At 59.3% G+C, this 17,023-nt stretch overlaps 2 protein-coding genes and 1 long non-coding RNA gene across 5 annotated transcripts in view; 1 reads left to right on the plus strand and 2 right to left on the minus strand.

The window, feature by feature from the left end:
• Window positions 1-410: 410 nt before the first annotated feature.
• PRAM1 (PML-RARA regulated adaptor molecule 1) lies at window positions 411-8,912 on the minus strand. Of its 3 annotated transcripts, none has more exons than XM_031437169.2 (10): window positions 7,345-8,912; window positions 3,934-5,374; window positions 3,774-3,840; window positions 3,623-3,711; window positions 1,509-1,566; window positions 1,283-1,391; window positions 980-1,142; window positions 859-892; window positions 733-767; window positions 411-601 (listed from the first exon to the last, which is right to left on the minus strand). In XM_031437169.2, the coding sequence occupies exons 1-10, from the start codon at window positions 7,345-7,347 to the stop codon at window positions 561-563; spliced, it is 2,040 nt and encodes a 679-aa protein (XP_031293029.2). In that variant the 5' UTR covers window positions 7,348-8,912; the 3' UTR covers window positions 411-560. The 3 variants fall into 3 exon arrangements, with proteins under 3 accessions (XP_031293029.2, XP_031293031.2, XP_031293030.2); XM_031437171.2 differs by having other exon boundaries at window positions 3,623-3,699; window positions 7,345-8,910; XM_031437170.2 differs by having other exon boundaries at window positions 411-598; window positions 7,345-8,910.
• A 1,451-nt stretch (window positions 8,913-10,363) lies between these two features.
• LOC116148401 (uncharacterized) overlaps window positions 10,364-17,023 on the plus strand; it is a 70,469-nt gene continuing 63,809 nt past the window's right edge. Inside the window, exon 1 of the long non-coding RNA XR_010378070.1 lies at window positions 10,364-10,487. This is a non-coding gene — a long non-coding RNA (uncharacterized LOC116148401). The remainder of the gene's footprint in view (window positions 10,488-17,023) is intronic.
• On the minus strand, window positions 11,515-15,251 carry ZNF414 (zinc finger protein 414). The gene is made up of 8 exons (XM_064479867.1): window positions 15,105-15,251; window positions 14,065-14,377; window positions 13,641-13,748; window positions 13,417-13,522; window positions 12,539-12,882; window positions 12,408-12,458; window positions 11,795-11,968; window positions 11,515-11,701 (listed from the first exon to the last, which is right to left on the minus strand). The coding sequence occupies exons 1-8, from the start codon at window positions 15,105-15,107 to the stop codon at window positions 11,628-11,630; spliced, it is 1,173 nt and encodes a 390-aa protein (XP_064335937.1). The 5' UTR covers window positions 15,108-15,251; the 3' UTR covers window positions 11,515-11,627.

Below are 17,023 nucleotides of genomic sequence, written 5' to 3' on the forward strand. Positions count from 1 at the left end.
AAGGTTTAGGCCGAACTTGATACCTGAACTCTGTCAGAACTGGGTCACATTCCCTCTTCCCCCAAAGATGTGACCTGATATGTAAGTCCACTTAGGTTTGACAGCTATTGGTAGCCTGTGAAGAGCTGTAGCTGCTGCTTGTCATGTTGGATGTGGAGGGTCAGAGCGTCTCTTCTCCACCCTGGCCGGCAGCTGACAGGGTACCATCACAAGGACTCCCACCTCCAAGTCTAGCAAGGTGCCAGCTACCTTGCCACCTTCCACTGCCCTACTTTCTCCTTCCGAGCCTTTATCCTTGAGGGGTGAGACCTTGGAAGAGGGGTTTGGCTCCACAGATTTACCTTAAGTGTTTGATCATGGCTCCACTGTGTGTGCCCATCCGGAGGGAAAGAAAAGACAAGAAGCAGGCATCACTTTAAAAGAGGGGCTTTATGTGGTCTGTGTACATGGTCAGACAGGAGCCTGGGCAGTTCTGTGGTGGTCAACCTGGGATCCATGGTTCTTTGGGTTAGCAGGTGGCCGGGCTGGTGGGTTGTCCTGGATCCCTACACCTGCAAGCCTTATTGTCCCCGGGGGAATGCTTGGCTCTCCTGAGGATCTGCTGAGGAAGTGACTGCACTGACCCCTTTTCCCATAAACAGATAGACAGCAGCCCCTGGGGGAGTGGGGCTGGGTCCTGCCCCCTCCCAAGGCACTGTCATCTGTTCCAGTCCACCCGGAGTGTCTACATACCCCAGAAACTGACGTCATCGTACACCTCTGTTTCCCTGGTAGAGAGAACAGGTGGGTCAGTGAGGGTTATCCTGGTCTATGACCCCTCCACCTCAATCCTCCATCCCAGTCAGGGCCATTACTCACAGGGGCAGGAGAGCTGTTCTGGGCACGTAGCCATCTGTGAAGAGAGCAGGGGTGGGTGAGTTCTCCGCCCTCCTTGGTGGTGGCCCATCTCCCCAGGGCTGCCCGGGCCGGGCTCACTCACACTTGCCCTTGGTGTCCCGGCATAGCATCTCCTCCTTGTTGGTGAACTCAATCACCTCCAGGATCTCCCCACGCCGAATCCCCAGATGCTTGCCGCCCCCACGACGAGTCTTGGCATTGGGGTCGATCATCATCCTTGTCTGAATCACGATCTCCCCCTCAAACTGGGGAGGGAGACATTGGTTAGAGTTTTTGCCTCTGCTGCCACCCCAAGAACCCCTGGCTTCTCTCTGAGGATGGAATTTGGGGGGCCTTGGTCAAGCCCAACCCTCCCAGGGACTCTTGCTCTGCTTGGTGTTCATACCTTGAACTTCTTCCGGAACTCCCTCTCAGCTTTCTCTGCCTTCCGGATCTGCTTCAGGGTCTTCAGGTCTGTGGGCATCAACTGCTGTGGCTGGAGGGCCTTCTCCTTCCTGAGCCCCCCCAAGGAATTGGGTGCTCATGAGCAAGGCATGCTTCTTGGGGATCCCCTTTTCTTGTCCTCCCGGAGCTCAGCCCCACCCTGTCCCATGCCCTTTGCCCTGTGGTACCTGAGCTCTGGGTCTTGTGGTGGCCTCCTGGGGGGTTGCTGGGGAGATGGCACTTCATCTGGGGCGGTCAGAATGGCATGTTAGGGCAGGGACTGTTGGTTCGGCCTCTGGACCTGGTGGCTTGATCTTCCCTGTGTCAGTTCTCAGCACGTCGGTCCCCTCCCCACCCTCTCCCTGGGCCTTTCTCGTGGGTTGTGAGTAATAGTGGATTCCCTTTCATTTCTCAACTCCTGCCACGTACTCGGCATGGCGGAAACTGTGTATCACTCATTTCAACACTCACAACAGCTTTATCGATGACTGTCATCCCACCTCGCTGAGTAGGAAATAAAGGTTCAGAGAGGTAAGGCAACCTGCCCAAGGTCACTCCGCTGTTAAAGAGGCAGGATTTATCTGTTAAGCTTTTGAGGCCATTTCACCCCGGCCTCAGAGAGAGGTTAGGTTCTGGGAACTGAAAGGAGATTTCAGTCAAAAAATAAGGCAAAGAAAAGCATTTCCAAGGCAAACAAAGTCCGCCTCTGAGAAGGGCTGTTGGAATGGAGTGCTTGGACTGGCCTTGCTGCTGATGAGGTTCTCTGGACTCTGGGGGGCTCCCAGGTGAGGGCCGACTTCCTGGTAAATGACCAGCTTTCCAGGTCTGAGTCCTGCTCGCCAAGGGTTTGGCTTTCAGCAAGAGCCTCATGAACACCAGGTGAGTGAAGGATCCAGAACCTGAAACCCCTAGCTTTTCGCAGTCGTCCCTGAGGGACTTGAAGTGCTACTCTGGACATTTTGGGTTAGCAGACCCTCCTGTCAAGCTGCCCACTGAAGGGTGACACTTGCCTGCACCTTCAGACACTAAGCTTGCCTCTAGCATCAGCCTGGTGCTTGGATAACAGTGCCAACCGCAGTCCCACCGAGAACATTCCCTCAAGCTCCCCCTGCCTCTCCCAGAGGCTGCCCAGGCAGGAGATGGTCACTCAGCTGGGAGCAGCCTTGGCTTTACCCCAGGGTCCCTGTGAACCTGCCACAGCCGTTGGAGCACAGCCCTGGGTGCGGCAGTGTGGAGCAGACCCTGGTGTTCCTGTGGCCTGGCTTCCTGGCAGTGTGGGGAAAGGGAAAGGGTGGGCCTTGCTTGCAAGGCTGCTGGAAGTGCAGTGGCCAGAAGTACTCCCCACGTTCACATCCCCAGGAGTGGCCCCCAGACCCAAGCCACAGAGTCTCACTGGAGCGGAAGCAGGAGGGGCCCCATCAGGAAGTGCTGTGCTAACAGGGGTGTTGCAAGCAGCCCCTGGGGAAAGGCCGGGAGAAGCAGAGCACAGGTGGGAGCAACAGCTGTGGAGGCAGCAGACTGAGGAGTGGGCTGGTGAGGAAGGAGTGGTAGCGTCCCAAAGGCACCCCTGATGAAAGGTTCCCCTGCAGGAGACCTCTCCCAAGATGGGGCAGGGAAGCTGCCTGGGAGCAGAGGGCCTGGGCCACTGCGTACTGGCTGTGTGAGCTGGGGCAGGTCTCCTGGTCCTCAGGCGCCCACGTCTGTAAGATGGGCATGACCTCGCCTCGGGGGTGGAGTGTGGTGCACGTTTGGGAAGGGACTGGCATGGGAGCCAGCTTTGTTTTCACACCAGGTTGGTGAATGCATTATCCCACCTGGACATCCCTCAGGCACCCCCAACACAACAGGTCTCAGGTGGACCCTGACTCCTCTCCCTTACTCAGGGATGCCCCTATTCTGCACACAGGTGCCCAGCTCGAAACCCAGGCTTCGACCACGTCATGTGCTCGCTCACTCTCACCCCTGGTAGTACACCGCCAAGTGCCTTTCCTGATTCTTCCACTGCTCACCATGCCTTCTGTCTCACCCTGGGCCACACACCTGCCCTGGTTGTGGTCAGGCTGTTGGCCTCTGGGCTGCCCTTCCTCACACTGTTCCACCTACCAGGAGCCGGTGTGATCTTTCTGAAAGGCCCTCCCCCCTTTCCGCTTTCTGTCCTGGCACTGCTTTCAGTCCATCGGGGATACGGACTGTCACTTGGCCTAACACCAGCAGCGTGGCAGAAAGTGCCCTGGTGACAAATGTTCCCCAGGTGCCTTGGCAGCCTGGTCTGGCTGAGGGCCCCACCCCATCACCAACAAACCTCTGCCCCTGGGGCTGGGGCTGGAGTCATCCGTGGGCTCCACGTCATCATACAGCTCGTAGACCTCATCTGCATCCCTGCGGGGATACCTGAAATGAGGGCCTGTCAGCCCTGTGACCTGTGCCCATGCCCCCTGACTTGCCACACTCACTGTGGGATGTCTGCAAGCTGTCGAGCCTGGACGTGGATCCCAGCAGAAGAGGAGGCCCTTGGCAGAGCTGGGGAGAGATGAGAGCAGTGGGGAAGCAGGGAGGCAGGCACTACCTGGGAGCCTCTACCCGCTCCTTTCTGCCTGGGCCGCCCTGACCCACCTGTGTCTGTTGCTGAGATTCTCCAAAAGCTCTGGATGTCCCTGGGGCTCGGGGGCCGTGGTGGCTTGGCTGGAGGGGGGCCCAGGCTGCTGACCGGGGGCAGAGGCCTCCTCCGGGGTGGGTGGCCAGGTTTGAGGCCCAGCCTCGACCCTTCACTGCGGGTGAGAGCTCCTAATTTCTGCTGTCTGGCTCCCAACCCCGGGCCCAGCAGGAACCTAGCACCGGAGCCCGCCACTGCGGAGGGCAGTGAGCTCTCTGAAACGGAGCCTGGGAGTGGGGGCTTTCTAGGGAGGTCTCTGAGGAACTCGGCCTGCGGGTGCTTCCTGGGCAGAGAACTGGGCTCAGGCTGTGAGAATTTGCGGGGAGGCCCCCGGAACTCAGGCTGTGGAAACTTTGGGGAGAGCAGGTTGAACTCGGGCTCTGAGGACGTCCTGGGGAGGCCACCCAGCTCCAGCTCAGGCTGCGGGGGCTTCTTGGAGAGCGCTTTGAATTCGGGCTGCTGTGGCCTCTTGGGAAACACGTTGACTTCAGGCTCTGAGGACGTCCTGGGGAGGTCACCATACTCAGGCTGCAGCAGCTTGGGGAGGTCATTCAGCTGAAGCAGTGGGATCTTTCTGGGAAATGCACTTAGGTCAGGCTGCAAGGAGTCCCTAGACTCGGCCTTCGAGTTGGGTGCCTGAAGGACCTCGCTGAAATTGGACTGTGGCAGGGACTTCTTAGGGAAGCCACCAACCTGAGGCTGCGGGGGCTTTCTGAGGTTTGCACTGAACTCGGGCTGCGGGGGCTTCTTGGGAAGGGCGCTGAAGCTGGGCTGTGAGGAGGAGGGGTGGGGCTCACTGGGCTCAGGCTTTGGGGGGAGCGCCCCGGGGGTCTCACTGAGCTCGGGCTGCGGCAGGGACTTCTTAGGGAGGCCACCGGCCTGAGGCTGCGGGGGCTTTTTGGGGAGCCAACTGAACTCAGGCTGGGGGTGCTTCTTGGGAAAGGTGCTGGACTCGGGCTGCAAGGGCTTTGGGGTGGCCACACTGGCCTCGGGCTGCTGGAACTTCTTGGCGTGTGCACTGAACTTGGGCTCCACGGAGGGCCTGGGGGTGTTGCCGAGCTCAGACTGTGGGGGCTTCTGGTCAGGCGCGCTGGGCTCTGGCTGCGAGGCCGTCGGAGGGGCCTCGCCGACCTCAGGCTGCGAGGGCTTCCTGGGGAACCGAGTGGCCTCGAGCTGCGGGGCCTTCCTGGAGAGTTCACTGAGCTCGAGCTTGGAGGGCTTCTTGGGCAGGTCGGTGACCTCAGGCTGTGAGGGCTTCTTGGGGTGCTCACTTAGCCCAGGCTGCGGAAACTTCTTGAGTTTGTTGAACTCGGGTTTCGGGGTTTTTTTGGGGAGTTCGCTGGTCTCAGGCTGAGAGACCTGGAACTTTGCTTGAAGGCTCCGAAAGTCCTGATGACTCCCCTAGGGGACACAGAGTCAGTAAGGCAGGGATATACACACAGCGGTCCTGGAGAGATGGCCACGGGACACGAACACAGTCACAGACACATAGCCCGCTTCTCCTGGCTCCCGTTCTGTGAGCTCCTCTTCCCCACCCTCTCGCCTCTGCCCTTGGCCCTCTTCTCTGTTGGCCAAAGACTCCCAGCCTCCCCATGAGTCCCAGGCTCCCGTAAACTACTACACCCTTCTGACCTCCCTACTTAGGCCTGGACTCACCCAACCTCACCCGCCTCCTCAGGACCTGGCCTCCCCCTCAGTCAGTGGTGCCTTCCAACATCCTCCAGCCCCTCCTGCACCACTGTCCTGGGCCAGAGGGGCTCGTCCCCTGTTGCCTGGATTGTAAAAGGCTCCTCCAGGGTCTCTTGCCCCTGCATCCTGCACCCCGATCCCTGGTCTGTCCCCTCACAGCAGCCAGAGATCTGTTAGCTCGGAGTTGGATGGTGCCCCTCCACTCAAAATCTGGCAATGTTCTTTCATTTCCCAACAATAAAAGCTCAAGTCATGAAGGCCCTGAGGGGGTAGATCCGACCTCCCCTACTCAGTCACCTCCTTGACCTCCCCCTCCCCCCTACTGCCTCTCCCCAATTCAAGGACCTTTGCTCTGCCCATGACCTACCTGGGACACTCCCCCCACTCCTCTCCTCTTCCTCCAAGTCTCTGCTCCCATAGTCTTATCAGAGAAGCCTTCCTCCCAGACCACCCTAATTACTAAAAAAAAAAACAACAAAAAAACCCCCACCCCTCTTCCCGTATGCTCCATCCTCCCCTACCTGCATGATTTTTCTCTCAGTACCTGCCACCCTGTATCACACAAATGATTTTCCTTAATACTGTTTTGTAAATGTGTCTTGATGGTTTTGTTTTGGGTTTTGGGGGTCTCTCTACTGCCCATTCCCCCAGCCCCATGCATTGCTGTCCTCCCAGGGCCTGGCACGCAGTAGATGCTCAGTAAACATTTGTTGAACTAAAGAATATATCAGGCACAAAGACAGGTGTATACTCAGTCGCATCCAGTCTGACTGTCATAGTCTCATGTAGACAGAAACAGACGGAGAAGACAGAGACCTGGAGGCATATGTGGGTGCAGGGTTTCACAGTCCCAGACACCCGGATGACATTCACGGCTGCCCACGAGGACAGGCAGGCAGGCTCCCAAGCACAACCTTGGCCAGGCACACGCACCATCTGTAGCACACAAAGTCCGTCCCGGTACTGTCTTGACTGGCCCCAGGCCACCATCGGTCACAGACACAGGAGACGTGCAAGTCAGGCCTGCTCTGACCGACAGATTACCCCAGAGGTGGCCCTGCCACAGGTCCCCAAGCCTGGCTTCCCCTGGGGTCTAGGAGGCTGGGGGAGGGGAAGGGCAGGACCTCATGGACTTTGCCTCTCTCTGTGCCTCACTCTCCCCGCCATCCGGAGAACAAGAAAGGTGGCGATTCCTGCCTGGGGCCTGAAATGCTTCTGTGAAAGCCCCTCCATCGGGTGGGTTGGGGCAGCGGCCCCGGGGTGACCCACAGGGCCAGGCAGCTCAGGGTCAGCAGGTCGTGCCTTTCGGAACCACTGGGGCTGGGGGCAGGCAGCAGGTGCATGACCTACTTTGGCACCCACAGGAAGCCCCTGCTGCTCACCCTGGCTGCCTGTCACCAGGTTGCTGTTCAGGCTGACCTGGGGGAGGGGAGGCATCTGGGTATTCCCACCTGTCCCCCTTATAGTCACAGCCTCAGCCTGCCACGGGCCCCTTGGAGCCCGAGCTGTCCTCGAGGTGTGTCCTGGCCCAGGTGCCTCTGGGCCTTTGTGTCGGTGCCAGACAGCTTTCCTGCCCCTCTTCCGCTTGCTCCACTTTTGGAGTATGCCCTCCAATTTCCACCTCTGGCATCCCTTGCCTCGGGCCAGTGGAGGCCTCTCCCAGAGCTTGGGGACTCACTCACCATGGCTGCAGGCGGGTGATGGGCCAAGGGCCGAGTGGGACCCGAGCCAGGGCTGCTGCCTTCAGGAAGTGACTGTGGCTTCTGCTCCACGGGGTGGGGTCTGCTGGCCGTGCAGCGGGGAGGGCAGAGGAGGAAGGAAAGGAGGTGGGGACGGCCCCAGCCTGTCCTCAGATCCTGTCAGGCGCTTCAGTTCCTGTCCTGCCAGTCGCCCCCTCTGTGCTTTGTGCCTCGGAGGTCAGCACTAGTTTCTGGACTCTGCTATTGTCCCCCTCACTCCCACCCCTTGCCCTGCTGTGTGCTGGCCTTGGACTCCAGGGAGGCCTCGGGCCAGCCCCTGAGGACCTCCTGCCAACAGAGGCAGGCCAAGGCCAACTCTAGCCAGGGCCTCCACAGGAGGGGGAGTTTTCAGTGGGTACGGAGCATGGCTCTGGGCCAGGAGACCCAGGAGTCGAGTAAATGTGATAGGTAAGGCCCTTCTGCTGGCTCTTGGCTCACCCACCTTCCTCATTTCAACACTTCCCTGCAGTTCGATTCCAAGCTCTGAGCAGGACTTCCCTGTTACAGGGGCAGATATATCATGGGCTGTGGGCCCGGCTGGGATGGCTGATTTGGTGGAGGGTGGGTGGGTAGTGTCCAAGGCCTTGTCCCCCGGGGAGGGAGGGAGTCTGAGGACACCCCAGGCTCCCAGAGGACAAAGGAGGGAGGAAAACTGGGACACCTGGAAGGCCAGAGAAGAGGGACTGAAGGTGGTGGCCAAGACCAGCGCTGTGAAGATGTGAGGCCCGGCCAGACAAGGGCGAGCCCTGACCCTGACCACAGGGCTCAGTCCCCAGGAGGTCAGTGACCTCGGGCTCCCAGATGAAGGGAGAGTGCAGAGCCCTGATTCTCCGTTTGGCTCTGTGTCTGAATCCCTTGATGAGTTTAGAAAGAGATGGAGGCTGCTGGAGATTCTGACTTAATTGGTCTGGGGTGTGGCCCGAGCCTGGGGATTTCTTACACACCGTCAGGGTGATTCTGATTTAGCTGAGAGGTACTGGTGCCCATAAGTCACCCTGAGACCCCCTTAAAGTGTAGGTTGTGCCTCAGGTCTATGGTGGAGCCTCAGATTCTGAAACATTCCAGGTGATGCACGTTCTACTGGTCCAAGGATCATACCTAGAGCACCCTCGAGTAGCAAGGTGGTTTCCAGAAGGATCTAGATGAGATGGGGAAGGAGGCTGGGCATTGCATCCCCAGCAGGAACCCTGCATTCGCCTCTGCCAGGAAGGCCACAGGCAGCAGTCGGAAATGACTCTGCCTGTATGTCCTCTTCACAGCACAGCTTGGAGATTTGGGAGTCTGTGTCTGTGCGTCCCAGTCCCAGCATGGACAGACACGCACCCTGGGCCACCTTCTCAAATGTGAATCCCCCTCTGAACAGGAGTCCTGGGAGGCAGGGAGGGGATGGCAGGTCTGTGTCCTGGAGCATGGGCAACGTGAACCTGCACTCCCTGGCCAGCCTGCCCGGCTTGGTGCCTGCGTGGACGCCCGGGCCCTTGTTCACTCTCCCTTTGGACTGACACTCCTGTGCGCCCTCTGCTGGGCTGAGCCAAGAGAGGACTCTGCTTTCAGGCATCCCGGAGCTGGGGGTGGGAGGGGGGGTACCCATGTGGGGTCACAGCTTGGTTGGCCAGAGGGAAGTCAGGGGCTGCAGGAGCCCAGAAAGGGCACTGGGAGCAGTAAGGCTTCCCAGGCGAGCAAAGGTTGGATGTGACTTGGGAGTGGGTGAGGACAGGAGGCAGTTTTTGGAGTGACCCAATACCCTAGGTCTCAGGGCAACTTCAGCTTGCTCCAGAGGGCAGTGCGGGGATTGGGAGGGACTGTGGACCCATGGAAGGGGCTGTTGTGTCTACATGGGTGATGGGATTTGGGGGAGGTATCTGGGCCAAGAAAGATGGTGGTTCTGGGTTTCTCTGGAAAGGTCCTGACAGACTAGGAAGTGGCATTGCCTGAATGTGGAGGTGGCTGAACGAGGGGGCTTGATGGGGAAAACTGGGGGCTGGGGGACCTGGAGATGCATGGAAGGGTGGGCTTAGGGGCGTATTTCCCAGGGTGTCTGGGGGCCTTGGGAGTGCAGGAAAAGGGGACAGTGCCCTTTGGGCCTCACTGCCTGGCTTTTCTCATCAGTGGTAACTGCCCAGCTTCCTGGGTGGTGTAGAATCAGAGTAACTTGGAACTGGGCCTGGCTAGAGTCAGGGTGCATAGTGTACCTCCTGGCCTCACCTTCTCTGTCTGTAAAAAGGGGCCGCTGGACCTACCTCCTCCCCACGTTCTTGCGAGGGTCCCAGGCAGCCACAGGCTTGGTGGCAGGAGGACTGTGAACCACTTGCAAACATTTCCCAAGCCTCCTCCCTCTCTCTCCCTCCCTCTGAATCCTCACAAGAACTCCAAAGGGCAAGCATCCTGACACCCATTTTAAGGACTAGGAAAATGAGATGCAGAGGGGTTTCAACTCTCCCGCAATCACACAGTGGTGGTTCCAAAGCTTCTGGCTGAGAAGGGGGAGCTCAGGAGGCCCTGGAGCCCCAGGGTGCCCTCATGGCCAATCTGGGAATGCCCCACAGTTGGTGCTGAGTGACAGCTGCCTGAGTGGGGGCCTGGAGGTGCTGGAGGAGCGGACACCCAGCCTGGGCCACCTGAGCCTCAGCTGTGATCCCATCCAGGACACTGAAGCCCTGAGGCCCCTTGTGAGGCTGCAGGCAGTGGGGTCCAGGTGGGCCAGGTCCTACGGGTGCCCCAATCTCCCCTACTGCCCTTCCCAGGAGAAACTGAAGGGCCTTTGGAACCTGGAACTGTTCAACTTCAAGGAGACACAGCAGCTGCACTAGTGGGAGCAGGTGTTTGAGCCATTACCCCAGCTCGGCTACCTGGATGGCTTCGATGCGGGGGACTGCCCAGCTCTGAGCCCAACACGTTGGGGAACAAAGATTCCAAGGAGGACTGGTTGGGGTGGTGAGGGGGGCAGGAAGAAGATGGGAGGGTGGTGATTGAGGGAGCTGCCTGGGGACTCCACCCAAGGGGTGACGCATGTCTTGTTGGCTGCAGATACTGAGGAAGAGGTGACAGAGGACAACTCTGATGAGGACTCAGAAGCTGGACTGGAGGTAAGGAGTGAAACAGGGCTCTGTGGGGCTGGGGACCTGGTCCTGGGGTTTTTGCTCACCGGATGGAGAGAGGGAAGTGGTGAGTATGGCCCTAGGAGGAGGTACAGAGGTTTAAGATGGGGCCTTGCGGGCTACTAGGACAATAGGATCTTCATCCAGAGAGCTATGGGGAGCTATTGAAGGGTACTGGGCAGGGGAGGGGCACGATCAGAAGAGACCCCTGTTTCCAGGGGTGTTCAGACTGGGAGGAAAGGCAGGAGGGGTTGCCTCTGGTGCTCTGGGCAGGGGAGAGTTAGAGGCCTGGGCTAGGGGACCACAGGGCTGGAGAGGAGCAAGATGCAGGAGGTAAAACCCAGCTCTGAAGTGTGGCTGCCAATAATTTTCATACCCAGCTGGGCTGACCCACGGGTTGTGGTGACAGCAGTGTGGCACCAGATTTTGAACCCTGGCCCAAGTGTGACTTCCCACAAAGGAAAGGAAGAGGATGTATATGGGGGAAGGGTGAGGCGGGAGGGAGCCCAGGCTCTCCAGGGCTGGCCTTGACCCACCCTCCTCCTCAGAGCTGGGGCAGGGGGAGAAGGGGAAGTGGGCAGCCGAAGACAGAGTCCAGAGGTCAGAGAGGAGGATGACGATGCAGCCTGAACACCAGCCTGCCACGGAGTGCGCAGCCCTGGGGGCCCTGGCACTGCCCTTCCACTGCTAGGACTGCCTCCCACCCTGTCACCTCCTTGAGGGTCAGCACTGGCCTCAGGATGGGGGAGCAGTGTGCTCCAACGGGGCCAGCTCCCAACTCCTGGGGCTTTTTAAATAAACCAGGAAACTTCCATCTTATCTGGCTTCTGAAAGTGGTGGGACAGGACAAAGGGCCACCTACAGCTGTTCTAGCATTCAGGTGACAGGGGATGTGCGTGGGACACTGGTGGGCTGTGAGGGAGGCCTGCCCCCTCCCCCGGTGGGAGCGCCCCAGGAGTGCCAGATTGGCCTTCTCACTGTGCACTGGAGGGGCGAGGGACGCAGACACAGCACCGGCTGGCTCATCTGCCTCCTTTATTGTGTACCCCACTCCGACCATCTGAGACCCCCCCTAAAATTACAAAACTACCCACATCCCACAGCCCACCCCCACCAACGCGGCTGGGTTCAGAGCGGCGAGAAAACCGGACACTCCCCCTCTGACAGCAGCTGCGACATCTGGGGTGCCAGCGGGACGAGGTCTGGGTGGGGCAGAGGAGGGGGCGCCTGAGCCTCGGCCCCGCCCCTCGCCTCTGGGCCCCTGCCCTCCCCGCCGGCGCGATCCCGGGCCTTACCCGCCGGCGCGTCGGGGCGCGGCTGCCCGGGCGCCGGGGTCGCGGGGGCGATGGGGCGGTGGTCCTCCAGGTGTAGTGTCATGGCGGGCCGCGAGGCCGTGGAGAAGGCGCACTGCATGCACGAGTAGCGGCCGCGCGTGTGCTCCCACACGATGCGGCTTGGGGCCGCGTGCCCTGCGGGCAGGCGGGATCCCGTCAGTCCCGGACCTCAGCCCTGAGGACCCATCCACCCCCGAGGACGATGGACGTGCGCGAGGGCGGTCAGATCTTTCCCCGCCTCCCCATCAGCTCCTGGACGCGGAGGGTCTGGCCTGGCTGATTTTCCCCTGTATTGGAGGGCACTAAACATGACTTATCCGCGTTCCCCTTTCCCATCCCCTGAACCACCGTAGGGGAGGGACTCGGGAACCGGGCGCGAGTTTTCCACGGAAACGCCGGCGCAGATGAAGGAGCAGGGGCCAGTAACTTTTAAGGCAAAATCCTGTATTTCGGGGGTGACATTTCTGGCCACCCGGGAAGGGAGTGGGCACTGCTGCCTCCCTGCATCCTCTGGGCCCCGCAGGGCTCAGGAAAGAAATCCCCTCCACCCTCCCTGGTGGTCACCTGAACGCACCTGAAGGCGCGTCGGAGCCGCCCTGGGGTCTTCGCGGGCTGCCGCCTGCACCTGCAGTAAATAGGCGGGTCAAGGTCATAAGTCAGACTGAGCCCCGCCCACCCTTCAGGCGGCCCTGCCCCCACACTCACCGTGGCTCTTTTTCCAGACCGCAGCGCTGGAGGCGGGCGGCACGGGAGCGGCGGCCAGGAAGGGGCGCAGGCGTGGGGTGCTTAGGCCAAAGGACGCGGGGTTCAAGTAGGGCAGGAAGGGCCCGGTGGGGGCAGGAGCAGGAGTCATGAATGGCTCGAGCAGCGGAAACGACAGGCCCGGCGCCGACGCAGGGTCGGACTCCGGTGGGCGATCGGGCGCCGGTGGCTCCTTGTCGAGGGCGGGGGGTGGCGGTGGGGCTGGGCTCTGCGCATGCTCAGCGCAAACATGCAGATGTTTGAAGAGCGAGCGGTGCGTGCGGAAGCGCAGGAGGCAGTTCTCGCACCTGGGGGCAGCACAGGGCTAGGCTGGGTCTCCTAGGGTGCAAGGAAGGGGCCTATCCATTGTAACCTGGGTAGCCGCTGCTCGAGGGTGGTAAGGGAGCCTGGGTCCAAATAACAGATTCCCCACATGCGGGGGAGGAGCTTGCCCTAAACGCCCCCCTACTGTGGTCGCAACCATTCCGGACCCCTCCTGGTCGCAAACCAGGGAAGATGAGGAAGGAAGCCTTAATTCTGATTTAGGTGGTCAGTTTTTAATCTTGCAAGAAAGAGGGACTTAGCGGAGCCACGCCATGTATGCCCCTCCCCTTTCCAAGCCCTGCCCTCCGGGTCCCCGGAACTTGCTCTAGCAACCAGTCTCTCTTCCGGGCAGCTAAGGGCAAGGCTTGCCCTAGGTCACGCCCACTCCCAGACCCAACCCCCTTGAGTAGGGAGAAAAGCCCGGACCCCAGGTAGTGACTGTCAAATCAGTGGTGGGGGGAGCTGCCTGGAGTCTGGTTACCAAGCACCAGCAGAGGGCGGGGTGGACGGGGTCTCACTTGAAGTAGCGATTGGGTTTGTAGTGCAGCTTGCCGTGTGCCACCAGTTCCTGCATGCTGGGGAAAGTCTCGGTGCAGCTCAGGGCCGAACAGCGGAAGAGTTTGCCTGGCAGGGCAGGGATGAAGGACAGAGGAGTGGAGGGGGTGGCCAAGACTGGCCTGGAGGCTCTGCCTGCCTCCCACTCTAACCTGCCTCCCACCCTGACCACCTACCCTGGCCCTACCTTCCAGGGACTGTGTAGGTGGGCAGTGGGTACGCAGATGCTGTGCCAGGTCTCGAACGCTGGGGAAACTGAGGCAGCAGCCAGGGCTGGAACAGGGTATCTGCTTCCCTGCAGGATGCACAGAAGGGGGGCGGTCACCGTCCCTTCTCCATCCATACTGTCCAGGGCTCTGCCCCAGAGAGACATATATGGGGCTGGAATTACCCTATGGTTTCCTACTGGGGCCTTTACCCTCTGCCTCCCCCACCAGAGGGTAGGGGCAGAGTTGGCCTGGTTCTTCACTGTAGCCACAGCCTGGCATATATTTGGTGCTCAGTAAGTGGTGATTCCCTCTAGATGGGCCCCAAGTTTGGAGATACTCTATATTCTTCACTTCTATTGTTCCAGGGCCTGTGCTCCCCCAGAAGGCCCCATCACAGGTCACCTGGTGGTGGGCGTCGTCTGGGAAGCCGCAGGTCTTCGCTGGTCCCGGAGACTGTGCTGGTCAGGCCAAGGCTGGGTCCAGAGCCAGGATGGCCACTGTCTGGGGCTGGGGAGGCACCCTGCTGGGTCCCTCCAGGCCCTCCACGTTCCCACAGTGGGGGTGTGGCTGCCCGGTCTGAGCCTGGCTCCTCCCCCATGGAAGAGGAGGTGGCTACAGCAGCCACAACTGGGGATACCACCTCCTTGTCGGTCTCACTGGAGCTGGGCTCTGCAGTGGCCGGCATGTTCGGGCTGGGCCCCGAGGGTTTCTCCTCCTGGTGGAAGGAAGAGTAGGGAGAAACCCTTTGGGCCCAGGGTCTGCCGGGGCCAGCCATGGGAACGCCTCCACCCCACCAAGACCATTGGACATTCCTGAAGCAGCAAATGACCCAGAGATATCACCCAGTCAGCCCCCATCCTAAGGAGTCACCATCAATGGAAAGAAGGGAGTGAGGATGGATTGAACTCCCACCTCCAGTGTCCCCATCCTCTGGGAGGGAGCTGGGAGGGAGCTGGGAGGTGTCGCAAATATAGGAGGTACTTTTCCAGGAATTACCCATATGAAAGAAGCGCGCCTTCGATCCTAACTTGGAAAGGTGGGAGGCCCCCTACCAGGCAAGGGCGTGGCTCAGGAGTAGGCGGGGTAAAGGCGGGGCTTTGAGCAGGGGTGCAGCTAGAAAATGCTGGAGGGGCCAGAAGGGGCCAAGTGGGTTGTTGGAGGCCGGAGATTATCTACCCGCCGGGCTCGAGCTGGGCAGCCGAACTGGAGGTGCTGGGGGCCCGGCTGTATAAAGATCAGGTGGGCGGTGCCCAAGCCCTGTGGGCGTGGCCGTCGAAGCCAGGACCGGAAGTAGGGGGTAGGGTGCTCCTCGAGTGACAGCCAGCGGCGAGCGAGGGCCCGGATGTGGGGGCGGGGTCGGCCAGAGGCTGTGTGCGCTACAGGGCCGCTTCCCGCCAGTCCCCGCTGGTTCGCCGCGTCCGCGCCCCCGGCGCCGCGCTCACCATCCTCGGGCCCGTTCGGCCTCTTGTTCCCGCGGTTCCAGCGGCTCCAGCTAAGGCTGCGGCAATTCCTTTGACGGCCGGGGGCTCGCGCTCACGTCGGCGCCATTTTTCGCCTTCCAGATCTCGCGAGAACTGGGGCGGGGCCTGCGTACGGTGCTCCTCGAAGGGGCGGGGCGTGAGAGCCGGGATGCTCCTGGACTGCAGTGCCTTCGCAGGTGCGGACTTGCAAGCCAAAGGCAGTGTTCGGGGCGCACTTTTAACAGAGTCTATGCGCAGAAGTCTGCGATTAAAATCTTCCTGGGCCTCTGTGTCCTCGTCTGCAAAGTGAGCATCTTCATTCCCTCCCGTCCTGTCACCCTACCTGGAAAGGGGGTAACAGTTTTGTTTTTTAAAGAGGCCTTACTGAGTGAGCCGCCTCTTTGAAGCGAAATTGGGAATTGTCAAAATTTCCAATGCGATTAGTTCTGAAATTGGAATGGGTCAGTTGAGATAGCCAAGGGCAGGAAGCAAGCTACCTGTCCGTCCTCTGGACAAACAGAACAGGATGGAAAGGTGTGTGTGTGTGTTTCCAGGAGGATGGATGGAGAACACTGGGTGTACCAGCATGCAATGAGTCACCTATTCTGCCTACGATCCTTGAATGCTTACTGTGTGCTAGGCGCTGGGGACCTCGCGATGAACAGGACAGACATCCACTCCCTGAGGAGCCGCTCAGTTTTAAAATGGGGAAGCGAACAGTGAATCGACAAATGCAGAAAACGATCTTATGTTATATTAAGTGTTACAAAGGAAAACAAACAGACAAACAGAAGGATGTGGTGGTGATTGGTCAGGGAAGTTTCTCTGTGAGTCTGTGAGTGACTTCTGAGCTGTGGTCTGATGGTCAGGAAGGAGTGAGCCAATGGAAGTTCAAGGGGCCAGAGTGCTCTGGGAAGAGTGGATAGCTGGTGCAAGTGGCCTGAGTTGGAGAGGGACAGCTTGTCTTTTTCAAGAAACAGTGAGATGATCAGCACATTACTGGAGCAGAGTGGAGGCAGGGTGTGGAGGTCAGAAAGTGAACATGGTGCAAGGAAGCTTATGCAGGAGCCTTGGGAACCGTGGAAAGAGAGGAGCGTGGTTTCTATTCTAGCCACTGAATTTTTGGCAGGAGGAGGTACACCATCTGATCACCGGTGTTTGTTTGGAGGGCGGATTATTGTGGGGACTGTAAAGTGGATCTTTGACCTCAGATCTCTATAAAAGATTATTTAACCATTCAAGAGGTGTTGAGTTCTCAGCAAGGATAGACTTTATATGCAATGTATTTCTATCTGTGTACCAGCCTGCTTTTATATGCAAAGTTTACCGTTAGAAGGAGACATTAACATACTGGGGAGGGGGACAGGAATTGTTGAGTGAGGGGAAGGCAGATTTTTCACACTTAAGGGCTGCTGGAATTGAAAAACTGTTCTCTTTTGATTATCATTAATATGGTTAAGAACTCATTAATTAAAAAAACCATATCATTTTGATGCAAGGTGGAGGCGCGCGCGCATGTGTGTGTGTGTGTGTGTGCGCGCACAGGGGAGGCTGGTGCAACCTGGGGAAGGGTGGGGTGAGGTCTCAGAAAGGACAGGGAACTGAGAAAGGGAGAGGAGGGCCTGGACTTAAGAAATTTTGTAAAAGAGTCAACAGGATGTTGCCTAGTGGGTGGGGCCAAGGTGACTGAGGTTTGCAGTCTGAAGATGCTGTTAGAATATGTCAAACCCACTCCCTTCTTCATCCCCAGTGCCCCGCCCGAACCTCAGCCATTTGTCCTGCCGGGAAGGCCCTATTTCTTGCAAATAGGGTGCAGCCATGCCGGTGGGGCCACAGAGCTGTACCCCAAAGTACCAGGAGTGGGGGGCAGCCTGCATGGTGAGTTCTAGGGTAGAGAAGGG

Source organism: Camelus dromedarius, chromosome 27 (assembly GCF_036321535.1).
Source record: "Camelus dromedarius isolate mCamDro1 chromosome 27, mCamDro1.pat, whole genome shotgun sequence".
Taxonomy (NCBI): domain Eukaryota; kingdom Metazoa; phylum Chordata; class Mammalia; order Artiodactyla; family Camelidae; genus Camelus; species Camelus dromedarius.

Coding starts and splice junctions, on each gene's coding strand:
- ZNF414 (XM_064479867.1), bottom strand. Junction 12,459..12,538: donor GGTCTGGAAAAAGAGCCACG/GTGAGTGTGGGG, acceptor TATTTACTGCAG/GTGCAGGCGGCAGCCCGCGA. Junction 11,969..12,407: donor CGGCTCCGACGCGCCTTCAG/GTGCGTTCAGGT, acceptor GCCTGCCCGCAG/GGCACGCGGCCCCAAGCCGC.
- PRAM1 (XM_031437169.2), bottom strand. Junction 3,841..3,933: donor AATCTCAGCAACAGACACAG/GTGGGTCAGGGC, acceptor ATCTCTCCCCAG/CTCTGCCAAGGGCCTCCTCT. Junction 3,712..3,773: donor CAGCTTGCAGACATCCCACA/GTGAGTGTGGCA, acceptor CCCTCATTTCAG/GTATCCCCGCAGGGATGCAG.